Here is a 27,246-nt window from a genome sequence, read left to right as displayed (position 1 = left end):
TATAGGGCTTATTTCAAATCTACCTTATATTCTTTTGTGTAGTTCCTGAACATAATAAAAATATATCAGTACTAGGAGAGAAAGAATACAATTTTATTACAAGTTTAAAGTGACTTGTAAATACAGTTTATCACAAGACCATAAACATCACGAAACTGTGGACCTCTCTCCCACCCCCTTTTAGGCGCTAATAAGCAAAATCCTACCGAATCTAAAGGGAGAGCTGGCCAGGAGAGTGTGTGCTCCCCAAGGTGGGGGAGGGGCAGACTTTGGTTTTAGGGGGGCTCTAGAGCTCTGGATTTTCTCCTTTTCCTACAGTTATTCAGTTCCTATGCTAAGAGCTCCTTCATACTTACATTCACTGAATTCATTGTATACCAACTGGGACCAGGTGATTAAATATGTTCTCTAAGCATTTTTTTTTTTATTTAATTGGGTGGCCTTTTACTGTTGTTTCCCGAAAACTTCTTAAAGCTTCTGTCCTCAAGCCAGGAACAATCCAATATCAAATGTTTAGGTTTAAAAAGAAGATGTGACTGTTCCTCCTAGGACCTTTTTTAGAAACTCTTGCTAAAGACAGGATTTTGATTGACACAGGGTTAATGACAGTATTGCTAAATTTAGGGAACCGCACCGTTAAGTCATGTATGTTCTTAAAATTACCTGTAAGGTAGAAGCTGTTTTTCTCTCTTCTTTACTCATGAGATATTAAGGAATAAAGGAGGTTAAATAACTCGCCTATAGTCATGCAGTTATTAGTGGCAGCTTCCAGACTTTAACCCTGGTTTTGGCCAGGTTTGGGTTCTTAACCGCGGTAGAAAAAAAAATTTTATTTATGTCTTTTTCCCTGAATGATTGGTCCAAAGGACGCAGAGCAATGGTTCTCAAAGTGAGGTCCCTGGACCAGTAAGATCAGAACCATCTGGAAACTTGGTAGAAATGCAAATTCCTGGTCAGGGGGGCCCAGGAATCTGCCTTTGAACGAACCCTCAGATGATTTTTTGGCTTGCTAAGGTGGGAGAACTGTTGCCCCAGGGCCAGGAAAGCCTAGGTAGAGCATATTTTCAAATATCCTTTTCACAGGAGAGCAAGTAGGCAGAAGAAGAAGGCGTCGTAGTTCGGGAAGGCGGAGAATGTCAATGAACACGGAGGGTAGCGTGAACAGGGCTGAGCACTGAGCGGGATAACAGAGACACTGAGGTTCAGTTTTACTTTTTCTCTCTCGAGTTGTCCCTCTGACTCAACTTTGCCCACACTTTGTGCTTAAAATACCCGTAGAAAGTAAGTCGGTTTGTGTATACTTGAACCCAGGGTGTTATCAGAACCGCGTGAGCTTTGGGAGGCTGTCAGGTCGAGCAGACGGTCTGGCGCAGAGGTAGCTCTGACTCACAGCCGAATCTCATTGTCAAGACCGGTGTCCCGGTTCCGTCCCTTCGGGGACCGGGTTCGGTAGGTGGAGAATGACGAAATGATTTGCATCTGCAGCGTTGCTAGTGGAAAACCCCTGCTCCAGTTACTGTCAGGAGCAACCCGGTGCAGGTTGAAGAGCCCGGGGAGGTTGGGAGGAGTCCTCGAAGCGCCAGCCTGCCGTTGTGATGACGCAGGCTGTTTGCGGACGGCTCCAGACAGATGTCACGGGCGCGGCATCTGGTGCTTGTGCTCCACCCCGGAGCACGTAGATACGTCCCGTCATGCTGTTCCATTTCGAGCCACACGGTGCTCTGCTGTAAGACGGGTGGACCCCAGAGAAGGGCGATACGGCGGAGCGTCTCAGCTGACACCCACCGCTGCTCTGTGCTGTGGTTCTCACCCTCGGCAAAGAGGTGCGCAGAGCAACAGGTCTTGGGCCAAACCACATGAAGAATACGGAAACCAAAACTGGGGTTGATGGCGTGGAGGACAGGTTTTTTTTTTGGGGGGGGGGGGTGTTTGTTTTTCTCACTGGGAAGCTATAAATAGCGATCGTTAGAATTGTTGCTCTCCCGAGAGGGTTGATATGATTTGCCCATCATTATGAGGGAAGGGCCTTGGCCGTCAGCATTTCCCTCACTGTGAGCGTCGCGGGGGGGATTTTAAAAGGACCTGTCTGGGTTGTTGACCATGATAATGATGGGGGACCGTGCTTGGGCTGTCTGTCACTCAAGTTTAAATGTCGCTTCCCCTGGGACTGATTGGCCAGAAGCAGCCACCCACTAACTTATGATATCATGCATTTTTTTTAGAGCAAGAGAGAGAGCGAGCACAAGCAGAGGAGAGGGGCAGAGAGAGAGGGAGAGAATCACAAGCAGGCTCCACGCGGAGATCAGAGCCTGACACGGGGCTCGATCCCACAACCTGAGAGATCACGACCTGAGCTGAAATTGAGAGTCAGATGTTCAACCAACTGAGCTACCCAGATGCCCCAACCATGCATTTTTTTTTTAATAATCTACATAGCACATACTACTATCTGATTTTATTGTTGTGATGACAGCTTACAGAGATACAATTCACATACCATACAATACCCCCTTTAAACTACGCAATTTCGTGGTCCCGATATATTCACGGAGTTGTGTCTGTCACAGTCGAGCCACACCCACCACCTTTAGCCATCCCCTGCGCAGCTGTAGGCAACCACTAATTTATTTTCTCTTTCTCTCTGGATTTGCCTGTTCTGGACATTTCATGTAAATGAACTCATACAACATATGGCCTTTTGCAACTGGCTTTATTCCCCCGGCTTCCTGTTTTCAGGTTCATCCACGTGGTAGCAGGTACCAGGACCTCGTTCTTTTTCGCGGCAGTCTGATGGTGTTTTTTGTGTTCCGTTTCTTCGTCTCATTAAAAGGGAAGTTCTATGAGAAAGGACACCCTGAGGCTCACACAAGAGGAGGATGTGTCCCATATCACAGGGTCCCTGCAGAGCACAGCCTGAACTGGAGCACCGTCTCTGACTCCACGGCCCTTCTCTGTTCCCGGCAACACAGTGCATTTGTGCCTTCGAAAGCCGATCGGTTACCACTGTTGATTGGTTGAGTATTTCCGGCCACTGGACAGCATCAGCGCTCTTAGGCTGGGGCAGGAGAGACCCCTGTGCATCCCTGCTGTTGAGGGAGAAAGTTCGAGTTGTTAAAGTATAAGAGGGCATTTGCTTGACTTTCCCGAAGCCTGACTTTCTTCCCTGGTGGGATCTTGAGCTAACACTGCTAATAGAATGAATAAATGTGTAGAGCTGAACTCCCCTGCTGCTGGACTGTCCTGGCCAATTGTGCATCTGCACATAGGCAGGTCTTTCCCCGAGGCCTTGCTTCTGCTCGTCACTTGAATAGCAAAGTGGCAGGAAGCAGAGTCTTATTACCACGTCCCCCACAGCCAGTGAAAGCCGTGTTAATTTAACCTGGACCTGGGGCTTCAGCAGGCAGCCTTGGGCTAACAGTGCTTCTCATATCCTGGGTTGATTCAGATTGCTTTCGGAAAACTAGTCCCTGCTTCCTGGGCAAAAGCGGGGTTCGTGCGTCCATCCATCCATCCGTCCGTCCACCCACTCGTTCACCCACTCATTCATCCATTCTGTATTTGTGAAGCTGCTGGAGGCCTCCGTGAGATGCTGGGGGTACGGAGCTGAAATACTTACTCACCACCTTCCGGGAGTTTACGGTCTACAGTAGAGGTGGGGTAGTCGAGCAGCTATCAACAAAACAATGAAATGCTGGAAATCAGAGCAGATCATGAGATGTCTGGAAGGAGCACTTGATGCCGTTAAGGGAGAAGAGATGTCAGGAAAATGTTGAGGGTCCCTGAGCTGACTCCTGAAGGCAAGGTAGGCACGAACCAGGTGAGAGAAGTGAGGAGATGAGGCACACACACACCACACGCAGCCTGTTTGTCCTCGGGCCCTCCTTTCACGCTTGGGGTTGGACTCGCTCACGTGCGGGCAAACGTTTAATAACACGTGCACGCGTGGGTGCACAGAATTGGGAAGTGATACACAGAAGGGTACTATTTCAGCCTGTCTCCCAAGTGGATGTAACAGTCTCAGATAACCTCGGATCACAGATGACAGTAAAATAATCAGGAACTGGTGGGTTTTCAGTCACACCTGTGTTAAGACTCGAATAACGTGCATACGCTTGTAGACGTGATTTATATCTAATTTATTTCACTGTAAGGTTATGTAATGTAATTCTTACTGATGGCTGTATTTAACGGCCAGCTCTCGAAATGCCTGAAAATGCACGAGTTGGCTTTTGCAAGCTGGTTCGAGCCAGCCCTACCGCATCCTGGATTGGACCCATTCTTTCCGTCCGCAAGTGTTTACCCAGCATCCGCTATTAACTGTGTTTACCAGGCGCTGTTCTGAGAGCTGAGAGTACATCAGTGAACAAAACAAATGACAAAATTCTCTCCTGGTTCTAAAATTCTGGTTTTTAGCCGCTGATCTTTTTTTTTATTAAGTTTATTTATTTTGAGAGAGAGAGTGTGGGGGAGGAGCAGAGAGAGAAGGAGAGAGAGAATCCCAAGCAGGCTCCACACTGTCTGCACAGAGTCCATTGTGGGGCTCAGTCCCACGACCGTGAGATCCTGACCTGAGCCAGAATCAAGAGTAGGATGCTTAACTGGCTGAGTCCCCCCAGGCGCCCCTAGCCACTGATCTTCTAACGACTCTTGGGTATATATGCACCCTGCCTTCTTCAAGCTGTACGCATGACTGCCTTGCACTGACCACATGCATTGTTCCCTGTGCATGGGGCGTATCATCCCCAGATCTGCTAGTGTGGCAGACATCCAGGCCTCTCAAGAGCCTAACATTTAGAAGCAGCAGCTAAGGATGCCTAGTGTGACCTCAGACATCCTGCAGCCCTTCTGTGGGCTGAGGTAGTCTGGGAGATGTAGTAAGAGTGCAGTGAATCTCAGTGACCCGGGGGAGATTACTGGGCATTAGATTGTGTGGGTGGTAGCTCCCAGAGGAATTCCTCTCTGACTGCTTCCTGTGGGCACTCCCGCTGCTCAGAATTTTTTTTTTTAATTTTTATTTATTTTAGAGAGAGAGAGAGACCGAGCACGAGTGGGGGAGGGGCAGAGAGAGAGGGACACACAGAATCCGAAGCAGGCTCCAGGCTCTGAGCTGTCAGCACAGAGCCCGACGTGGGGCTCGAACCCACGGACCACGAGATCATGACCTGAGCCAAAGTCGGACGCTTGACCAACCGAGCCACCCAGGTACCCCTAAAATTTTTTTATGTTTATTTATTTTTGAGAGAGAGAGAGAGAGAGAGACAGAGCATGAGCAGGGGAGGGGCAGAGAGAGAGGGAGACACAGAATCCCAAGCAGGCTCCAGGCTCTGAGCTGTCCGCATTGAGCCTGACGTGGGGCTCGAACCCACGAACCATGAGATCATGACCTGAGCCAAAGTCAAACGCTTAACCACCTGAGCCACCCAGGCACCCCTACCTGCTGCTCAGATTTTTATGCCCCTTTCTTTCCTTTCTCAGACGTCCTCCGTCTTAGCCCTTTTGTAATGTCTTGGACAAAAATTCCTTGAGATTATAAACTGTGCCTTAAAATCAACAAGTATTTGTTGACAAACCGAATAAATGTACTTTCCATTTATTGATCAGGCGGCCAAACCTCATAAGCTCTGGAAAAATCAGACAAACGTTTATGAGCACATGTAAAGACTGTTCCCCATTTTGGCAGCCGTGGTTTTAAGAGGCAGTTGGAATTTAACTAACCTTGAACTTGAATAAAGAACAAATAGGCGCCTGTCAGAAGGCCCTGAGAGACGGAGATTCAGGTCCTGGGAAGCAGGTACTGGCTGCTACCTTGCTGTGTGAGCCCGGGTCTTAGTGTTTTGGCTTGTGAACACAGACTGGGCTGGATATTCCTGTCCTTTGAGATTCCTCAACTGTATTAAATTTTCCTAATGGTTGCAGGATGCAAAATGGATGATTTGGATAATTTTTTTTAACAAAGAGTTCAAGGATACCTATTTAATGGAAAAATGGGAACAAGACCGTCAGATACGGTATCTGGTTCTTCTTAAAGCACCATTTCTGTATCCACGGTGAGCTCAGATGCATTTGATAAACTGGAGAATGATTCATTCTAATATCAAAGTGTGTTGGTACAAAAAACACTTTTTTTCTAGGCAAGGAAAGCCCAGAATAGCAGGAGTGGTGTTGTAACCTTCAACAGGAAAGGGTGAGAGCCCTCAATAAACTACTGCACAGACACAGCCTCTTCCAGCTACAATGTAAGAAGATAAGAAATGAGCAGAGGTGGGGAGCACCTGGGCGGCTCAGTCGGTTAAGCATCCGACTCTTGATTTGGGCTCAGGTCATGATCTCGAGGTACCTGGGTTTGAGTCCTGCATCAGGCTCTGCGCTGTCAGTGTGGAGCCTGCTTGGGATTCTCTCTCTCTCCCCTTCCCTCTCACTCCCTCCCTCCCTCCCCTGCTCATGCACTCTTGCTCTCTTGCTCTCTCTCTCTCTCTCTCTCTCTCTCTCAAAGTAAATAAACATAAAAGAAAAGAAAGAAAGAAAAGAAACGAGCAGAGGCACCGAAGGCTCCAGGCAGAGAGGTGCGTCCCCACCTTGCCATATGTCTTGTTCACGTGGCCACACGTCCAGCCACGTCCACCTTTTGGGTAGAGCCTGCGTTCCATCTCTATAGCCCAGCCTTCTGAATACAACATTTCTAACCAAATGTTTTTCCGTGTTTCTTTAATAACCCTTGCGTGGCCTCCAGCCTCCAAGCTGCCTCTCGGAGTAGCGAGGACTCTGGTTCGAAAACGGCAGGACGTTTTGAGGGATCTTCGCATAAACCGATTTTCCTAGCAGTTTTGCAGATGGGGAGGTTTTTCCAGAAACATCCATGTTACGCTATAGAAGAAATAGCTATACTTTAAATTATTATGGCTCGGGGTAATTTTTATTTTTTACTTCTTACTGTGAAACTACTATGATTTTTGTAAAAGGAAAACATCACACTGTATAAAAGTTTGAAAAAAAAAAGGGGAACGAATACAATCATTCTCTCCAGACACTCGAAACGACCCAATTTTAACTCCTCCAAAAATGTAGTGCTACTTTCCGCTTCCGCCTGCCATACATATGAGCATCCATTCATGCCCCCTGCACTGGGTGTTGAGATCAAGGCTCAGCATACCTTGCAGCAGTAAAGAATGAGGGCAGGAACTTTCCTGATAGACATATCACCGAATGACTTCTCCCCCTTAAAGAATTGCATTGTTAAATAACACTTTTTTTTTCATCTTTTTTCTCCGGAGACCATGAAAATGCCCCTTTCATAAACCATGGTAATCTTTCAGAGGGTTGAGGAAGAAATAGAAAGCCAGGCTTTGTAATGTTCTCCATGAAACATGATGTTGGTGTCATTGCATTCTTGTTCCTAGATAAGCTTTCTAAAAATATAGTCAAATCATGCTGCCTGCAGAAGTATATTCACAGTACTGTAGTGAATAATTTGAAGCGACAGAATTTTCCCAAATGTTTCCTTTATATTACATTTTTTATAATATCAACTGTGATCTCTTTTTATTAGGAAAAATCCAGTAATCAGTACCTTGGAAATCCAGGTCTTTTCCTCCCTTTATTTATGTATTTTTTTTCATTCCGTGTAAATGAGGTTGAATGTCACCAGCAGTCACTCGTCAATAGGTTTCTGCTTGCTTTTGGCTCTTGCTCGTAAGCTTTGAGACGTCCACGTGTACAGAAATAGAGAAACCACCACACTAGAACTTTTCTATCAGCTTTTTTCTCGGCTCTTTGCCCTTTTGGTCTAACAGGATATGTTTAGGAAAAAACGTACCCATGAAACCTGGTGCGGTCAGATTCTACCAGGGGACACATTTTGGTAATTGTCCTATTGTGATAGGACTGAGAATTCAATCCATGGCATGTAAATGCAGCACGTATAAATTAAATTACCTTCGGAAGAAGTGATGATAATCTCTTCTCAAGTTCAGTCTCATTGGCTACAATGAGTTTTGGTCTCCAGAGTATGAAGCCTCCTCTTGTTTTGGCTTCACTGTATGGACGGACAGATGTTAGGGCTGGATGTCGCATGCTGATGAGGTGTGCAGAGTGGAGAGTTTTCTTTAAAAAAAAAATAATAATAATCCCTAGGGGCTGCCTGAGTGGTTCGATCAGTTAAGCGTCTGACTCTTGATTTCGGCTCAGGTCATGATCTCACAGTTCGCAAGGGCAAGGCCCACGTTGGGCTGTGCGCTGAGAGCGCAGAGCCTGCTCGGAATGCTTTCGCTCTCCCTCTCTCTCTGCCCCTCCCTGTCTGTGTGTCTCTCTCTCAAACTAAATAGATAAGCTTAAAATTTTTTTTGAAGTCTTTAAATGGACCTTGTAATTCATAATGATAATACTACCCTCCATGTTTTCCTGTACCTGGCTTGTGCTAGGCAAGTGCCGAGCAGGTCCAGTGGGCAGGCATTTAATGTAACTGCCTCTCATAGGAGCAGTTAAAATGACATGCCGCTAGAAAACAGTGGTCTGCAACTCACCGGTTCCTTCATGACACGATGTAAACGTTCCCCTTTGAGTTGATCTCCCTTCCTCTGGCTCCCAGTTGTCCAGGACGCCGTCGTGTCTCAGCTCAATTAACCAGGTCTTCAGTGGTGGAGGCTCCAGCTGCCTCCAGTTCTGCATGCTTGCGAATCATGTCCTGCCACGTACCCTTGTGCAAATCTGTGTGTTTCTGGGCACACTTATGAGACTGAGGTGGGTTATTTGATAGCCAGGCCATTCCAGGAAATCAAACATTCGAATAGTCACTTCTTCTATTAATGTGTAATAAAACTATGCGTGATTGCATTGAGACCTGGGCTGAGATGAGAGGGTGGCTGAGGACTGCCTCCCATCCCACTCCTGCCCTTCCAGCTTGTTGTCCCCGTGCACCTGTCCTCCTACTCCACTCCTACCCGTCCCTCTGGGCCACCTTCTCTCTGAAACTTCCCTTGTAAGGTCAGTTCCCCCAGTGTGTCAGACGGGCCACTGATGACTCCCCAGGACCTGGACCAAGAGCCCCGGCTTCCCCTTTTCCTCCCTTGGTATCTGGAACAAGGTATCAGGTGCCTGGAAGCAGACAGCGTTTTGTTCTGATGCTGGGGACAGAATACCGAATTCAAATCAGCTTGAACTGAGAAGAGATCATTGGTTCCTATCACTGAGAAGTCCAGGGTTAGTTTCCAGGTTCACGTGGGGTCCAAGGTCACCCCCTTTTCTTGGCTGTCTTCCTCTGAATCAGCTCATTGGCTGGCACACTCTCTCTTCGTTATTCCAAGACAGGCTTCTTTCTGTCCTGTCTCCTGTCCTCAGCAACCTCCCAAGGAAGCCATTCATTCAACGCAACACTTGCATTATCGTGAACCTACCATCTGCCAGGAAACATTCTAGACCTGGGGGAGAAAGCTGTGAACAAAACAGGCAAAAACGCTTGGCTTCACCTCTACTGATGCTCTCTTTGCAAAAGTGCTGATAAATGTTCCCAGGGGTTGTGTCTTCTTGTCCTGGCTTGGGTCACCAGACCACCCCGAGAATCAATGGTGAGGTCTCCGCCGTGTAACTAGATGGATTGAGCTGAGGCGGAGGGAGGTTCCCCAGAGGAAAAGGGACACACCGTTGCCAGCAGGGTGAAGAAGCGATGCTGTTGAGTAGGCAAAAACGGTAGCCGTGGCCCCCACCGGGAAGCCCTCGCTGATTTGCCCGCCAGCTGTCCATGGTCCTGACCGCTAGCCCTCCGGCTCTCTGCCAGGTGGTTTCCAGCCCCGGGGTCGCTGACGCTCCGTTTTCTTCTCTTCGCTGCAGCTCCAGATGAAGATGAGCCAGCGGGCTGCCTCGCTGAGCACCATGGCGCCTCTGCCCCGCAGCGCCTACTGGCAGCACATCACGCGTCAGCACAGCGCGGGGCAGCTCTGCCGCCTGCAAGGTAAGCGCGGGGCCGGGGGCAGGCGGTGCGTCTGGCCTCTGCGCAGGGGGCTCGGCCGGGCCGGCTGCCCGCTTCCTGCCCGAGCCGGGGCCCCCGTCGAGGCCTCACTGCCGGGCGCGTGCTCTGTCACCGCGCAGACTCTTGGGCCCTTGACCCCAGAGGTCCGTGTGGGCAAGAGGGCCGGCGTCCACGTTGCGAGAGGTGGTCTAGGGCGCTTAGCGCGAACGGCATCAGCATCCCTCAGGAGCTTGCTAGCGTGCAGATTTGCAGGCTGCTCCCGGGACCTGCAGAATCGGGAGCTGTGAGGTCAGGGCCCAGCCGTCTGTGTGTCATCAAGCCCTCCAGGCGACTCTCATGAGGGCCCGAGCTTTGCAACCATGTGCTGCTGGAAAGGGACGCACCGGGGTCCGGGTCCTGGGTTCTAGTTCTGCCGGCACGCTCAGCACATCCTAGGAAGCCTGTCTTCCGGAAAGTGGTCTTAGAAGCAGGATACAGAATAATCCAGGGAGGGGACAATGGGAGCAATTAGGGGAAAAAAAATCAGACATTTCTTATCTTTTCAAATGTAGTTTTTATGTTTTATAGTATATAAGAATACCTGGTGTATATGGAGCTTTTTAGGTTTATTTTATTTACTTTGAGAGAGAGAGAGAGAGAGAGAGAGAGAACCAGTAGGGGAGGGGCAGAAAGAGGAGGAGGCAGAGGATCCAAAGAGACTCTGTGCTGACAGCAGAGAGCCTGACACGGGGTCGAACCCATGAACCATGGGATCATGACCTAAGCTGAAGTCAGACGCTTAACGACTGAGCCACCCAGGTGCCCCTGCATACTTCTAAAAAGTAAATAGGTCTATGTGGAGGGGTCCCTGCTGAAGAACTTTCCATGATGAGCTGGAAGATCCCAGGACATTGAAGGGCATGTGCTCGATGGCACCTAGTTCGTGTGCAGAAATGGACTGAATAAATGAATGTAAGGACGAATGAATGACCACAGAAGACGGTGGCCTCGGCCGTAAATGGCGCTGTCTGTTTCGTCATCACTCAGCCTTCCTTTTAGCCCTTCTCAGTGGCCATATCCCGAGTGCCTATGTGAGTGACTGCCCCGTAAGTAACTGATAAATGTGCTTACCTTCCAGAACATACCCACAGAGAGAGGGTTGGGTTAGATCAGGTTGTCAGAAAGACCATTGTTCCCCTATCATGTTCAGAAATTTCTGCAATATTGGAATTACGTCATGAGCATTTTTCTCCTATCATACCTCTTATACTATCGCTCAATTTTATGCCATCCCTTCTACTTAAATAAATTTATTTTTGTAAAGAAAATTGTATTTTACTGCCTTCATACTATTATAGCAACTGGCTGTATGTATTTTTAAAATACGATAGGTAAATAGCAATTATTGAAAGTTTGAAAGAAGTATGCATAACGTACATGTACACAGAGCTATTGCATTGCTTTGGAACTTGACTTTCCCTACCCTTGCCAGGAGGATCTTTACCCAAAAAAGTATGTCTTTTTAGATTCTATGTGCCTGGAATGTAAAATAGAGTCGAGAACCAAAGCGATGTAGGCTTCATAGGGAGGAAATTGGTAGGTGATCTTAGTTCTTGCGATACAGTGTGGTAATTTGAGAAGTCAGTTTGCATCAAAGTTGATGTATCTCGGGGTTTCCCTAGATTAGTGTGTTTGCAAAGATGCGCTGAGAGTGAGGACGTCCTCAACACTTGGGATGTGTTGGAAGTTTTAGTATCTGTTAGTGAACATCCCAGAGCTTAAGAATCCTCGGGACATAGAACATACTCACCTTTCTATCTTTAGCTAATCTAACTATCCTTGACCAAAATGAATAGTCATGCATCAGGAAGGATAAAGCCCAAGGGTCTTTTCAGGACCCTGACTGTGTAATGATACTTTAAAACATCTTTTTAGGTTAAAAGAGGATGTTGTAGATGCTGTTACACACTGTTAGTATGCTCTCAGAGTATACACGAGTATTCCGGCAATGTCTGCATCTGGTCACTATGAAGAGAATGGCTTTATGTACAGGATACAGACAAATTTTTTTTCAACGGCGACAAAATTTGCAAACTTACTTGCGTGCAAAAAGCCCGTATTATGGTTGGAGGGCCGTGCTCCGCTCATGGGTCTGGGGTGATTGTCAAAGACGAGTAATCCACTAATTCCAAATCAATAGATAATAGTGATAGTGCTACCTCTGGAAGCAGAGCAGGGCAATACAAGGCATCACAGCAAAGAAAGAAGTTTGGATCCTTTGAGAAGTTGGCATTATTTTGTATCCAAACCAGCATGCCGCAGATCCAACAACTCGTCACAATTAAACGTGGGCTTATTCCCTTTATTATTAGGGTTATTATTAATTATCCCCATCCTCCATCACTCAAAAGTAAGGAGGTATTACTGTAAAATTAGGTTCAAATTTCTTGGTATAGATTTTTCGAGGGAACCCAGGAATCGTAGTCACAAAACAGCAGTCTGAAGATAGTGATGGCGTGGCTTCTAATGAAATTGATGCCAGTCATGAGAACGAATACCGCAGATTTTCTGCACACAGAGCGGACTATCCATCTTTGTATCGATAACCTATAGGGTTTTGAAGATGAGAGTTAAAACTTCCGTTGTCCGCTTTTTGTTACATAGTATGACCTTCACTGAACACACACATTTCCGTTTGGGTTTTTGCAGTTTTCCTGTGTGGCGCACTTGGTGAAATATCCTGCTGTCTTATACTATCCGTGTGGGTGAAAGTGGCATTGCAACTGCTTCAGAATTATTTGGGGGTTTTTGGCTTTGCGTGTTTGTAACAGTTACTCGAGCAGCCTGTTTGCGTTCACACACTTCCGTTACACGTGTTGTGTTTTGATACTTCGTTTGTACCGATGTTCGCTGAGAGATTGCTTCACCCGCGGGTTCTGTGTCGATCTACTTTATCTTTGAGTCACCACTACTCTCTGAGATACAGTGCCAACATATGGTCTGTGTGTAGTGTGGGACTCAGTTTACCAGTAATGTGTTACCTTAAATTGTTTTTTCTCTCAGACTGCCTAAAATCGATCTTGCTTCTCCAAGGTGGTCAGTTACGAGAAAAATAGGATGCGTTCATCTGTCGTTTCACCTCTTCCTCCCATCTTCCTCCTTCCCTTTCTCCCACCCCTGGATTAAAGCTGAAACTGGGGGAAAAAATCATGACACCATTACCCTGTTGCCTGAGGTTACATGGCATATCATTTCTTGTTTTGATGGTTCTTATGAGCTGTGATTCCTCTGGCCAGCTCATTTGCCTGGACATATGTCAGGATGACTTTTCCTGTGGTCTGGAGGTCAGTCTTGGAAAGCACCTAGACCCTTATGGGAGAATTTGCCCGTCAGGTTGCAGAATTTGCCATTTCCTCTCCGAACTTAGTCCTACAGAGCCACCTGCTGGTTGGTTTGGGAATTGTTCTCTTATCCTTGCTGTCTCAGGTGGGGAAGAGGTGCTGACTTTGGCCCATGCTGGGCATATGAAGCCATATTTAATCCACTATCACTGCTTCTCCTGCCCCGTTTCTAATTTTCACATAGAAATTCCCTTCTAGGGTTGAGCATGTACAAAATCAACACGTAAAAGAGGTTTATCATGAACACTGGAAGAAATTTAAGAAAGAAGCGTTTAGCAAGTTGAACACTGTATGCACAGGATTCTTTCAGGAGCGCGTCGCATAACAGAACCACAGAGTGGTGTTTTCCCAATTGTGGTCTGTGGAATACTCACCCGGGTAGAGATGGCCCTTTCCCAAACTAGTGCTGTGGTCCAGTAAGTTTGGGGAAAATGCTACATGTTCAGGGACATTCTCCTTTTTTAGAGATTAAGAATGCCAGTCACTATTTTCAAGATTTTGAGATGTCCTGCCATGAAGAGTCTGTTTAATCTTGTTGAAACCAGGGCTCGGCAAACTTATTTGAACGTGAAACCTCTTCTCTCCTTTTTTATGTAAGCGAACATTAACATACCACCAGTCAAGTGCTAGATTTGTTCCTCACAAGGCAGACGCGACATACTGAATGAGTATTTTTTTTATAAAGATACCCTTTCTTGAAGGCCTGCTGTATTGAAGGCTTTGCACTGAGTTCTTATCATACACGATCTCAGTCCTTAAAACAGCCATGCGAGAGTATATTATTCTCGTCTGCAACTAAGCAACTAAGAATTTGAAGCGTTAGTAGTGGGGTCCAAGGTCACCCAACTGGTAAGTGAGGTCTTTGTTTCTCTATCCATTCACCCACTCACTCTCTCGTTCAGTCGGTGAGTGTTCTTGGAGCATCGGCTCTATGCCAAGCACTGTGCTAGGTGACGGGGACACACAGGCTGCTAGACAGGCATGCTTCTGCCCTCCTAAAGCCGAAAGCCTAACGGAGTCACGGGCAATAATTACACAAATGTATTTAATATCAAATGTGGTCACATTGAAAAGAAATGTTATCTGTCATGGAGGGTGGTGAAGCGGAGTTGCTGGTCTGGGAACGATCAGAAGACAAGAGGGGCTTCTTTAGGTAGGGCATCCGTCACAGGGGCCTGTAGCATTACCTCGAGACCTGCAGTCTGAGGGAAAGCAGCCATTCTGCAATCCAGGGAAAAGATTCTCCATAGGGAGTTCAGCAAGTGCAAAGGTCCTGAGACAGAAATGAGCCGGGGCAAAGACCAAAATGGAAGCGGCGTGGCTGGTGCCTAAGGGGCGGTAGGAGACAGCAGGTGAATCAGCTTCCGTGGGTGCCCTTCACCTCAAAGTTACCCGCCTGGGAATCGTTAGCCTCACTCCAGAGGGGCTCCATTACTCAATATCTCCTGAATCCTTTTGCTGCAATTGCCTTGAACGATAGCATCACTTGTTTAAAACCAAGAAAAAAATAGGCATGCAACTCATTTATCAGATTTGACTTTCGGTTATTTCAGGAAGTCACAGATTGGCACCAAATGTTTGCGTCGCACTCTACCGGCATCCGGCATGTTGCCTCATCTGGTTCTCCCGGCAGCAGTTTGATTTGGCAAGAGCCAAACGGAGGACTGTGTTCTCCATTTCAGTCACCGCGGAACCCGAGACCCTTAGAGGCCAAGTACTTGCTTCAGACCGCGTGGCTAGTGGAGGGAGGGACTGGCATTAAAGCTCCTTTCTTTTTTCGTATATTCTTACCCGGGAGACGAAATCCTGCCGCCACGACTGTTTCCAAGGCACATACCGTACGATGGAAACAGGTCCTCCAGAGGACTGATTCCAGCCCGTGCGATTTGCCTAGTTAAGGATGTAGGTTCCCAGAGCAAGTGGCAAGTCGGCATTGATTTTTTCCATCTTAGTTCTAACGTAGTCACATACGTGGTGTGTGCATCGGTTAAGAAAAGGGAGATTAATATCTGAACACGTGTCAAAAGGCAACAAATAAATGAAGGTCTCGAACTCTCATGTCTCTCTGGACCAGGGAGGACGCGCAAACAGCGGGACAGGGCACAGGTGGGTGTGGGTTGGTCTCTGGTGAATCACAGGGACCCTGGGGCAGAAGATAGGCCCGGTGTGTTTTCCAGTTTTACAGGAGAACAGAGAAATCGGCACCTTTACAGAACTTTTGAGGTTATTTGAGTAGTGACAGTCAATCCCCAATGTGTTATGACCTGTGCAGGCCAGAGAACATGGGCCCAGATGGGGTCTGCAGGCCGGTACCAGCTCATGATCTTCGTGTGAACTGCAAAATTGTGGGACAGGTGACTCCACCACCTGTCTTTAAAACCAGCGTTCAGTTAGCCAGCATGATAGAAGCTGTAGGGGTTTCACTACAATCTGACCCCAGGTGAACACTCTGAGCCCCTTTATTCAAACTTTTAGAGCCTAAGGAGCCACAGATGAAGGTTCGGGAAGGGCTTTGTACTTGATTTGGGTTTTGCATTGATACTGTTTGTGCACTGTCTGCTTCCCTTGGGAATTTTTATCAAACTGTGACAAAGACGTACCAGGACGTTCACCTGTCGCACTCCAACTCACTGAGTGATCTCTGCACCCGACATGGGGCTTGAACTCATGACCCTGAGATCAAGAGTCAGATATTCCACCGACCGAGCCAGCGAGGTGAGCCCGTAGCATCCAAACTCATCAGCACAGTTTCTCTATGTGACAGCATGTGCACACGTGTGTACTGGAAAGAAAATAGAATCTGTGTTCAGAATGGTCAGGAGGTCGGAAGAAACGATCTCTTGGGTTTGGGATGTTTTAATATTCAAGCTGCTCTAATAATAACCACTGCTGTTGTGTACCAGTGACTGTATGACTATAGATTTCCTTACGGTCCTGATTTGAGGCTTGCAAATATCTGAGTCCATGACTTATGTCCGAAAGGTTCTGACTAGGTCTGACGGAGGTCGGGGCCATTGTGACAATGCGCTGGACGGTGCACTCAGCCATGTGCCACGTAAACCTTTTTGCTTGGCACAGTATTTGAAAACAGCGTTGTTTTAGGGGCGCCGGGATGGCTCAGTCAGTGAAGCGTGTGACTTTAGCTCAGGTCAGGATCTCACGGTTGGTGAGCTCGAGCGCCGCGTCGGGCTCTGTGCTGACAGCTCGGAGCCTGGAGCCCGCTTCGGGTCCTGCGTCTCCCTCTCCAGCAGGGCATGGGTGCTCCATGTAGCCGCAGCCCTGTTGCTGTGTGGCCCGGGCCGGACCCGGGCTCTGCTCCTGCTCAGAGCTGCTCCATAGCCAGCAGCGTGAATTTCGCAGCTCGTGGTAAAACCTCTAGCCAGCAGGTGGCGGTGAAACCTCTTGTTTGTATAAAATCAAGCGCCCTGTCCAAGGGGACTGGCAGACGGGTGGCCTGCCGGCCAAACCACCAGGTCTGCTGTCTGTTGTCGTTAACGAAGTTGTGCGGGACATCCGTGCCCATTTGTCGCATATTCACCGGGTCGCTTTTGTTGAGTAGCTGCAGTGAGACCATACGGTCTGCAAAATCTGAAATACCTAGTATCTGGCCCTTTATAGAGAAGGTTGGCCAGCCCCTGTCGTAGGTCACAAAGGCTGCTGACAGTAGCCCTTGGAGCTGCCTTCCTGGCTTCTTCACTTTTCTTGGTTTGGAACCTACACCTGAAATAATAAAGCCTGTGTGGATTTTAGGGAGTCCTCCTGATAAAAAAATTTCCTAAGTATAAATATAATATTGCCTTATTTCTGATCAGGTTTCCAAAGAGTGCCTACACAAAAGATTTCCTAGTCCTATGATTCTTCTCATTTCCTTGAAATACCCCGAATATAGGGGTTGATGAAAAATTTTAAAGATTAAGGAGGAATGTCACCGCTAGCGGTCTGATCACAGCTCAGTGCAAAGACCACATGCAAATGATATGGTAATCATGAAGTCTCTCCTGACTCTTATTTGCATATCACTGTGAGTGGCCTCTGGAGAAAAAAGTCCTATGTTGCATATCACTTGCTTCTGTTATATAGAAACTTGTCGCTAGCTAATTTGATCGGGGGCTTTCTTGAAATGTAACTGCCGTTTTTAAATTCTTTTTTTTTTTTTTTTTTTTTTTTTGGAAAAGATGTTGCCAGCCCTCTGAAGCTTCATCGAACAGAGACTTTTCCTGCCTACCGATCTGAGCACTGACACGAGCTGCCCAGAGTGGTTGTGGGACGCACCTGGGATGCGTCAGCCACCCCGGACCCTCGAGGCGGCAAGATGACAGCGAGGGAAACCACGAAGGAAAGAATCTGAAAGTCCCCGGCTGATCGTGTGGTCATTGGGAAACGGCAATGCAATATTTGTCTTTTTCTTTCTTTTTTTTTTCTTTTTTTAAAAAATCTTAGCGTGATTGAAACATGCTCTATAGATTTCGACTTCTCGTTCCCCCTTTTACAGCTGGACAGAAAGGAGTCAATGCCGCAAAATGATTTTCTATCGTAGATACTGTGTCCCTTCCACTTCCTCTGAATCTGCCCTTTTGTGGATTCTTGTGATTTCCCTTCTGAGTGTTTCAGTTGTATGACAGTCAGTACTGACAATAAAATGGCTCTTCATTATTTGTTATTTGCTGATACCGTATCCCTCAGTTATTAATGCTACGGCTCTGGTTAACTACTGGAAGTTATTTTTTATTATATTACCGACACGTGAAATCAGCGCTTTGACCTGACTCTTACCGGTGAGGTTAAGAAATATCTTCAAAGGGCCCTTTAGTATTCTCCACGGGGTTATAATGTTGCTCTCGCGTGATCTTCCTCCAATCACCCACCTCCGTTTTTTAAAAGCCTTTGTTTTATTTGGAGTACCTTCATAAAACATTTCAAAATAAAAGAACATTCTTCACCCCCTATGTTCTTTGGATTCTGGCTACTTGGTTTTCTCTTATGTTTCCAGTGTTTATGAAGGTATGTGACTCTCTTCCTTACGAGCCATGAGCGTGGCCTGGCATTGCATTTGACGTCTGTGCAACCGTTTACGTGTTTGCCCACTCATTCACGAAGCTGGTCTGCACTGAGCATCTTCCAGTTCCAGATGCTGTGCTAGATAGAATCCAGGGGTACAGGGATAAAGAGATATGCGGGCCCTGTCACCAAGGACTTCAAGTGCATAGGAGCATGACAAGGAAATAAAGTTGCAGTTGTAACACAGAGTGACATCTGCTAAATGGGTCCCCAGTGGGCCATGTGCCTCTGAAGAGACGGTCATTCTATTCCCCAGGCTTTCCCCCTGGGAGCTTCCAGGTGGGAATTAAACCCCGGGAGCTCCCGAGGCTGGAATGGCTATGACTGCATGGGAAGCAGGGTTCTGTGTATCTCGGTCACCACTCTGTCGTCAGTAGTGTTCCCTGATAGAGTGTAGGGCGTCGATTAAGTTTGATACACAATGACTGTTCTTTGAGTGTAAGTATATCCAAAACATTGCATGAGATGTAATTACACTAAAAATGGCTCATTGCATATCTTAGACTGAAATTTGTTGGGATGGTCCGAATTTTTCTGTGCTAAATCTGGCAATCCTGTTTCCCAGGCACGAGAACTGTGCCTTACACGTAGCTCATGCTTGAAAAATAGGTGATGATTGACTGGGTGGTTGAATAAACTCCTATCCTGGGGATAGGATTCTTTCTACGAGGGGAGGCAAGTTATTATCGATTGTATACTTTCTCAGTGCCAGGTACTGAGGTAGGCCCTGCTAAAATTATTATTTTCCCTGGAAAATCCTATCCTGTATTTTCTAGGGAAAGGTGTGAATTTTACTCAACACCAAGCAAGGGCCAGAAAAAGATTCACTTTCATTTGTGCTTCCTCCGAAACGTGCATAATTTCCCAAAATGGAGATTGACCAGTGAAACCCCAAAGGCCCTGCTAAAATCCAAGTTTGCCGAGCTAAATTCCCAGTTGGATCTGAGTTAGTTGGGATCTCCAAGGACACTGCTGGTTAGGATGTGTTTGTCTCAGAGGTGGGGAAACACTGGGAGGGGGAGGAGGGTTAAATTCAGCCGAGGATTAATTAGTGGGTTAGGGACACGTAAGTGATTTAGTGCTTTGTTGGGGTACGTGTGTGTTCTGTGTTGTGTGTGGCTGCTTTTCCCATTACGTTAGCTCATCTGCCTTCTCCCAGGTAGATTCATAGTCATCTTTTTAAAATTTGGTTCGCCACACACATTTGAGCATTCCCTCACCCTTTGTTGTCCTTACTCTAGCTGGCTTTTGTTTTATTTTCCTTTTCTCCCAAAGCTGTCTCGTAAAAAGTTCTCCCTGGTTCCCAAGGTCTTGGCTGCCAACATGGGGACTTAAGTGGAAGAAGGAGATAAAAGGAACGGAGTTAAATAATTATAATTTTAATGAAGTCAGAGTTCCTGGAGCACGTCTAAAGCTAATGAGTGTGTAAAGAAATGTTGCTGAATGTAGTTAACTAAACATCAAAACCTCCTTTAGGACTTAATTTGTTTTTCTTTTTTTAGAGAAAGAGTGCAAGTGGAGAGAGGGGCAGAGGGAGAGAGAGAATCTTAAATAGGCTCCTGTGGAGCCCCCCAAGTGGGACTCGATCCCACGACCCTGGGACCATGACGTGAGCCAAAATCGAGAGACGAACATTCAACTGACTGAGCCAGCCAGGAGCCCCTAGGACTTTTGGAAAATGAAACATATTGACAAAAAGAAAAAAAGAGAGAGAGGAGAGTTCTGTTAGGTGATCCTAATGCTTCTTATTTATTGTCAAGCACTATTATTCTAAGTGCTTTACTTGTCTTCTCTTATTTAATCTCCACGACAGGTCCATGAGGTAAGTATAATTTTTGTCCCCATTTTATAGATGGGGAAACTGAGTCTTAAGGAGCCTGAGTCATCTAAATAATATGCCCAAGATCTCTTAGCTTTGCTAGGAGGTGAAGAGGCATGTTAAAATTTTCAAGTTTACTTGCAAAACAGAACAAAAAATCTTTTCAAGTTTATTTGAGCAAAATTTGTTGGAATTGGGTGGCACCAAGCCAAAGGTGATTAGAGGTGCTCCAGACACAGGACCTGGCAAGAGGTTTTTATAGACAAGATGTGGAAGCAAAGCAAGGAAATTATCTGATTGACTCTAGCTTAAGTGGTTGTTTTATTTGAGAAAGCTGCTTGTGATTGGCTGTTCTTAAACATTTCATTTTTCTCGGAGTCCCATGCATTGACTCTGACTTACATTTGGTTTGCTTATGTTTTGGTTTGCTTACGGAGGCTACCAGGGCCCTAGTGCCCTCCTTGTTTAATTACTTTAATAGCCACTAAATGGTCGACTCGCATTGGAACCCAGATATTCTGCTTCCTGAGCCAGCTGTATCAATCCCTAACACAGGCTGCACACTTTTCTTTAAAGGGCCAGAAGATAATTTTTTTTTTTTTTTTTTTTTTAGTGTTTGTTTATTTTTGCGAGAGACAGAACCAGGGAGGGGCAGAGAGAGAGACACAGAGGGAGACACAGAATCCGAAACAGGCTCCAGGCTCCGAGCTGTCAGCACAGAGCCCTATGCGGGGCTCGAACTCATGAACTGTGAGATCATGACCTGAGCTGAAGTTGGAGCTTTAACCGACTGAGCCACCCAGGCACCCCTACTGGGCCAGAATATAAATATTTTAGGCATATGATCTCTGTTTTTGCTGTATTGCAAAAGCAACCACAGAGAATACCTAAGCAGATAGTCATGGCTGTGTGCCAATAAAACTTTATTTACAAAAGCCAAACAAACGGCAGGCTGGATTCGCCCACACTGTAGTTACCAACCCTTACTCCGGGTCCTAAGAACCTCAAATACTCCCTTTTATTAGTTTCAAGTTTAGAACAGAACATGAGAGATTTAAACACTTTAATCTCAGGCCTTAATAAGGGAAATAATTATTTGAAATGATTTTTCTTTGCCTAATCTCTAACCCAGGTGGTGAACATACCGGGAGCTTTTCAAAACTGTGGTGGATTTGTACATGATTCAAACTATATTCTAAAGCACTCTTGCCAACATTGGACGTGAACTAAATCTGGAGATGAAGCCACAGAATTCTTCTTAGACACAGTTGTTGCTTTCTGCTTTAATTACATACTAAGAAAAGCAACATTTTTGGGGTGGGAGGTGATGGGGGGGATCAGAGAGTAAATTGCATATTCCCCTTTGCATGCGGGGGGGGCCAGTGCTATAAAGATCTTTTACTCAGATTGAGGCAGAAAAATGTAGTAGTTATTTGAATGCTTGTTAGACTAAGCCTGGGTTTCTGAAATTCATTCATTCATTTACCAAGTGTTTATTCAAAATCGTCCCTGGGCGTGCCAGGCGACCGGTCTGTTGTAGTTGCTGGAAATAGCGTGAATGAAACCAGAGCAGTGTACCTGGTCTGATGAGCTCAAAATATTTCACCAGTGGCTCAGCAAACAGAACGAAGCCAAAGACAGTGTAGATTTGTATTCAGTGACATTTCACAATTCCATTTGGGGACAGTCTTAACTTTTGAGGGGGCAATACTGTACAGACTACTACTAACCCTTGAACAACATAGATTTGAACCATGCGGGTCCACTTATATGTGGATTCTTTAATATAAATCCAGTACAGCACTGTAAATGTATTTTCTCTTACAATTTTCTTACCATTTCTTGCTTTATTACCTTGCTTTATTGTAAGAATACCGTGTATTTTCTCACACAAAGTATAGGTTAATTGACTATGTTATTGGTAAGACTTCTAGTCAACAGTAGGCTGTTAGGCGTTAAGTTTTGGGGGAGCCAAAATTTGTACTCAGATTTTCAACTGAGTGGGGGTCCAGTCTCCCTTCCTCCTGAGTTGTGCAAGGGTCAACTGTACTAACAGTCTCTTCTTCCCTGTAGTCCCAGGAAAAATACACCCATTTTCAGATTTCCAGCCAACTCAATCCTTTCCATTCGTGTTAAGGTCTTGAGTTCTTTTGTTTAAGCATCGGAGGTAAGACTGCCCATCTTCTGATGAAAGTCAACAGTTGGCTGAGTTCAGAGTGAGCTCATTGGCTCAACCTGTGATGATTTGACTCAGCCAAGGCAGGACCCGCGCTAAGCATTTGCCTACAGCTGTGCTGAATAGGATGCTGCCACGTGCATTCTACCCACTGAACTTGTAGTTATCAAATGTTGGCGGAAGATGATCATTCTGTAGGTCTGGGGTGGAGCCCACGATTGTGCATTTTCAATCAGCACCTCTAGGTAATTCCGATGCAGGCGGTATAAAATTCCATTTTAAGGATGGAATTCTTTAAAATTTAAATTCTTTAAAATTCCCCCGTCCCCACCCCCGCGGAGATAGAAACGGAGAGTTCCCATCAGGTGAGATTTGGCACCTGGCGGCCATCAGCAAGGTGTTCTTAACCAAGACACCCCCAGGAAGTCAGGAGGAGGAGTCGGGACGCCGGGAGGTGCGGGGATTCGGGCACACAGGTAGGAGGGCGGGTCTGCACGTGGGTCGCACACAGGAAGGGGACATGTGTCGTGATTGTGGCTTGGAAGTGAGCTCCTGCGTGGCCGCTTCGGTGCCTCTGCGATAGTCTCTTTGTTGCCATGACGACTAGGAAGGGACTCAGTTTGACCTTCTTTGTTTCTCTAAGATGCCCGAAGTCCCGGGGCCTCCTGTGCTGCTCTTTTTTTAATAGGAAACCGCCAGCCAGGAGCTACTTGTGAAAGCAGAGCACAGTCTGCAGAAGTCGGGCAGGGCGAGGACGGAGCCAGAGTCCAGCTGGTGTTGTTAATGAATCAGCACCGAGCCACCAGCCGTCTGGCCTCCCGCCGCCCCGCCTGCCCCGGCGTCCTCTCATCCTTACTGTTGAGCAACCGTCTCTTCCTTGGCCTTTGGTACTGTTGCATTTCCCTCCGCTGAAAGGCAGGAGTTTCTTGGGGGGGATTTAAGATGTTGGAGGTGGGCAAAGACTGGTATTTTTTGCTCTGAGTTTTGCCGGACCACGAGGGCGCCTCTGTATGGCTCTAGGTTGCTTACGTGTTGTGTTCGTTTGCTTGTTTACCCTGGAAACCCCAAGAGGCGAAGAATCAGCTTTGATTGTTTGTTTTTTCGGTAGGTAGTTACCCTCTGTAGGCACCACCAACGCAGCACACGTGGGAGCCCTCTCTAGAAAGGGTCTGCATCTGGCCAGAGTCGACCTCCTTCCTGCTTTTGTAAATAAAGCTTTATTGGCACAGAGCCGTGCCCATTTGTTTCTATATTAGCCGTGGCTGCTTTTGCGTGACACCCACAGAGCTGAGTGGTTGTGGCAGGGCCATACGCCCTCTGCGGGAAAGGCTTGTCGGGTCCTGCGCTGTATGACCTGTGCCCTCAACCAGCTGATGGCTTAGGTTCCCCGCTACTGCACGTGTCTCCCATCTTCCGTGTTACCTGTGAGATCAATGTTCTCCGTGAACGGGACGCTCAGAAGGACCTGGGCCCTCTCGCCACAGAGGTCATTGTTTCTGCTGTCTGTCCCTTTGGCCCAGAAAAATCTTACCTTCCTCCACTCTTGCAAAACTGACCCTTCAGACTTCAACTTAAACACCAGCCTGTCGAAGTTCCTTCCTGAGACCCCCAGACCGGACAAAGTCACCAGTCATAAGCTTTTAGGAAGCCCCATTCTAAATATTAATGGGTGCTGTGCATGAACATTTCCATGTGGTTAGTAAATCGTCTGCCTTTTCCATGCTTCTCAAGCTCCCTGAGAGAAAATGTTCCGTCTCTTGGGCTTAGCTTTGTACCCTCAGCACCAAACAAAATTCCTAGTGAATTTCGTGCATGCTCAATAAATACTCACTTTGTAAATAAAGAAATGGAAAGTGAGACCACAGCAGGTGCATCGTTAAATCATGGTGTACGTGATCTGGGTTCTACCTCGGATGAGTAACCTCTTTCCTACAGAGAGGTCGGCCCTAATATTTGAACTTGCTTCAAACGCAGAAAGCAGGCAATATTATTCTAAGAAACGCAGACAACCAAAGAAGTGCATTGTATCATTTCTCATGTTGATTTCCTATATGACCTAGAAGGGAAAGGAAACATAGGGCAACCCATAGTGGCTTTTGCCTTCAGTCCTACCTTATCCATCATTAAACCTAAGCTACCTCTCTTATAGAGAGGTAAGCCCTAACGTTTCTGGAACTCCTGTGTGCTGAACATAATCCTTACATCGTGCCTGTGAGGTGGCTAGCCTCCCCCTCATGACGTAAGGCCTAAAGCGCTGAGACTTGGAGCGACTGGTCTCCAGAACAGTCTAGCTCTAGCTAGACTGCCCGCATTCTTCGCGCATTTCCCGCTCTGTGTGCTAAGGTGCCGTGGGGTGCCACGGGGAACTCACAGAGGTGCTGTGGGATATATCAAGTTTCTGCAGGAGAAGGTGATACTCCGCATGTATTGGACCCGCGGGAGTGACTCCTGGCTAGAGGCTGTTCAATTTCAACATCAGATCACACCAAATTCACTTCTGTGACGCCATTGTTGTGAAGCTGGGTTTTGGGTAGCTGCTCTGATTAAAAAAGGAGAAGCACTTCGTGAAAATCCATGTGGACAAGGACGGGAGGGTGGCGGTGGGAATCCAGTCTTATTCCCGAGGGCCTGGCAGACACACACATCCCCTTAGCAAGGAATTGTGAGTAGTTAAGAATAAAATACAAATATTTTTTTCTTTCGATTTCGGGGTATTTTTTTAAATGGCTACTAAGTTGTCAGGACACAAATACTGAAATTCTTCGGATGAACCTAGCAACTTGATAAATGGAACCACTGAGTATTTCTTTTGGTCTAAGAGCACTAGGAAGAAATTCCTGAGATCTTAAGAGCACTGTGGACAGAGAAAATGTGAGACCCTCTGTCCCATATTCTGTCTCTGCCTTGGCCACAGCCCCAGATGTAGGCTCTAGGGTGTAAGCCCCCAGGTCTGTATTTAGTACCCACAGCAGGACAGTTTTACGGGTACAACCCATGCAGTCACACGGGGATCCATGCTCCGAAGGGCCCTGTACTCGGTTTATTGCTTGACTGTAGCCATCTTGATATTCTTGTCCTTTTCTTTAATCTTTGAACGTGTGTTTGTAAGTAAAGTCCAGTGGGACAGTGGAGCATGTCTATCGGCAGGGAAGGTAGCTGAGGTATGAGTGTCCACTCGCTGGCCCTCGATGCCTTGTGTGCGAGTAGCACTCATGATGCCCCATGAACACACAATTCCAGAGGCCCCCCCGATGTGTGGGAGTTCAGTGAGACCCAAAGCAAGTTCAAGATAGGTGTGTTACATCCATCACCGAGTAAGCAGGGCCCTTTCCGTGTGAACCAGGGAGCCTTTCCCTCTGAACCTGAACTTGCTTCAAACGCAGAAAGAAAACAATGTTATTCTAAGAAACATGGACAACCAAAGAAGGTACGTCGTATTTCTCGCTCCTGCTGCTTTCCTGTATGACCTAGAAGGAAAAGGAAAGATAGGGCAACCCATAGTGGCTTTTGCCTTCAGTCCTTCCTTATCCATCATTAAACCTAAGCTACGGTATTGTTGCTAGAAGGTACATGCATAAGATGTGATCATAAAATGAAATAAAAATCACCGTGTTCACTCTGTGCAGTGTTTCCCCTGTTCGGGGCGAGAACAAAAGAGATGAGCCCGTTGGAGCCACAAAATGGGAGCCGTGCGATTTTGGTGATTCAGCGTGTGAATTAAATGTTCTTGTATTAACGTTTCAGATGGAGACAGCACAATATGAAGGGGACCAGTGAAACCCCTGCTACTCACTCGGAATGTTAATTTTTCCTACGATCACATTAATAGCAAGTGACAAACACAGTGACAGGTCGAGAGCGAGGAAGGAAGAAAGGAAAACACTTTACATTTCCGTTCCTTAAGTGGCAGGTCTTTCCTGCTTTTTGAACAAGTGCATTTTTGTTTTGCACTTGGTCTCACAAATGCTGTGGCCGGTCCCGTGCCGAAGATGCCCCTGGAAGAAAGGGCAGGGTGAGCAGGACAGAGGATTATGCTTCAGGTGTCTTTTCTGCCTCTTGCCTGCTTCCACGTGGGGCTCCCACCCAGAACTGTTGCTCGCCTCTTCAACCCTCCAGTCCAGTCATTCAATAATTGACCTCTATTGAAGACACTGGGCGCAGTTCCTATTTTGAGCAAATGTCACGGTGACTGCACCGCGCTAAATACTGTAGAATTATTTTCCTCATCACTGAATTCCTTTTAAAGTTGTACCTTCCTAATAAAGAAAGAAAGAGACGCATTTGGTTATCAAAGGAAGCCAGCCCCCAAATTTACTTTCCTTCAGCTGTCATGCAAATTGTGAGCCAGAGGCCTAGCAGGATGGCTTTGAAGATAGAGATCACAGTGCGGTCCTAGAGAGGCTTCAATAGGGTTTCTGATGATCCTGTGATTTACTCAGAGAAGGAAGAAAAGAGCAGAGAACAATGGGAAGAACTCAGCTCTTGAAGTCATAAAAGCCCAGTGTCTAATTCTGGTCCTCTCCTTGCCTGGAGGAAATGTCAGTTAATAGTGAAGGGGTCAGACAGGGCTAGACCAGGATTTCCTCAAGTGCATTCCAGGGGGTGCCAGTTCAGGTGGGGGGGGGGGGGGGGGGAGGGGGGGGGGGGGGGGGGGGACGGGGGAGTTTTGTCCTTAAGTGAATCGTTGGTAAATGGAGAGTCAAACCAGTATCTTTACTTTGCAAACTTCTTGGAGCCCAGCGGAGTAAACATGATGTAATAGTCTAGAGGAGGCCACAAGATGCAGAATTTTTGTTGTAACTGGACTTACACCAGTTTGGCTGGCATCAGTAGCCTTCAGTGACTAAAGGTA

The 27,246-nt window shown here is 46.8% G+C and overlaps 1 protein-coding gene across 1 annotated transcript in view; it reads left to right on the top strand.

The window, feature by feature from the left end:
• Positions 1-18,001, top strand: part of DOK5 (docking protein 5) — a 151,681-nt gene extending 133,680 nt beyond the window's left edge. Inside the window, exons 7-8 of the mRNA XM_049650603.1 lie at positions 9,823-9,943; positions 17,517-18,001. Of these exons, the coding sequence (XP_049506560.1) occupies positions 9,823-9,943; positions 17,517-17,581 (186 nt within the window). The 3' untranslated portion in view covers positions 17,582-18,001. The remainder of the gene's footprint in view (positions 1-9,822; positions 9,944-17,516) is intronic.
• The last annotated feature ends 9,245 nt before the right edge of the window (positions 18,002-27,246 follow it).

This window comes from Panthera uncia (genome assembly GCF_023721935.1).
Source record: "Panthera uncia isolate 11264 chromosome A3 unlocalized genomic scaffold, Puncia_PCG_1.0 HiC_scaffold_11, whole genome shotgun sequence".
NCBI lineage: Eukaryota > Metazoa > Chordata > Mammalia > Carnivora > Felidae > Panthera > Panthera uncia.
Note: the sequence above shows the minus strand (reverse complement) of the source record. Positions and strands in the feature narration are given on the sequence as shown.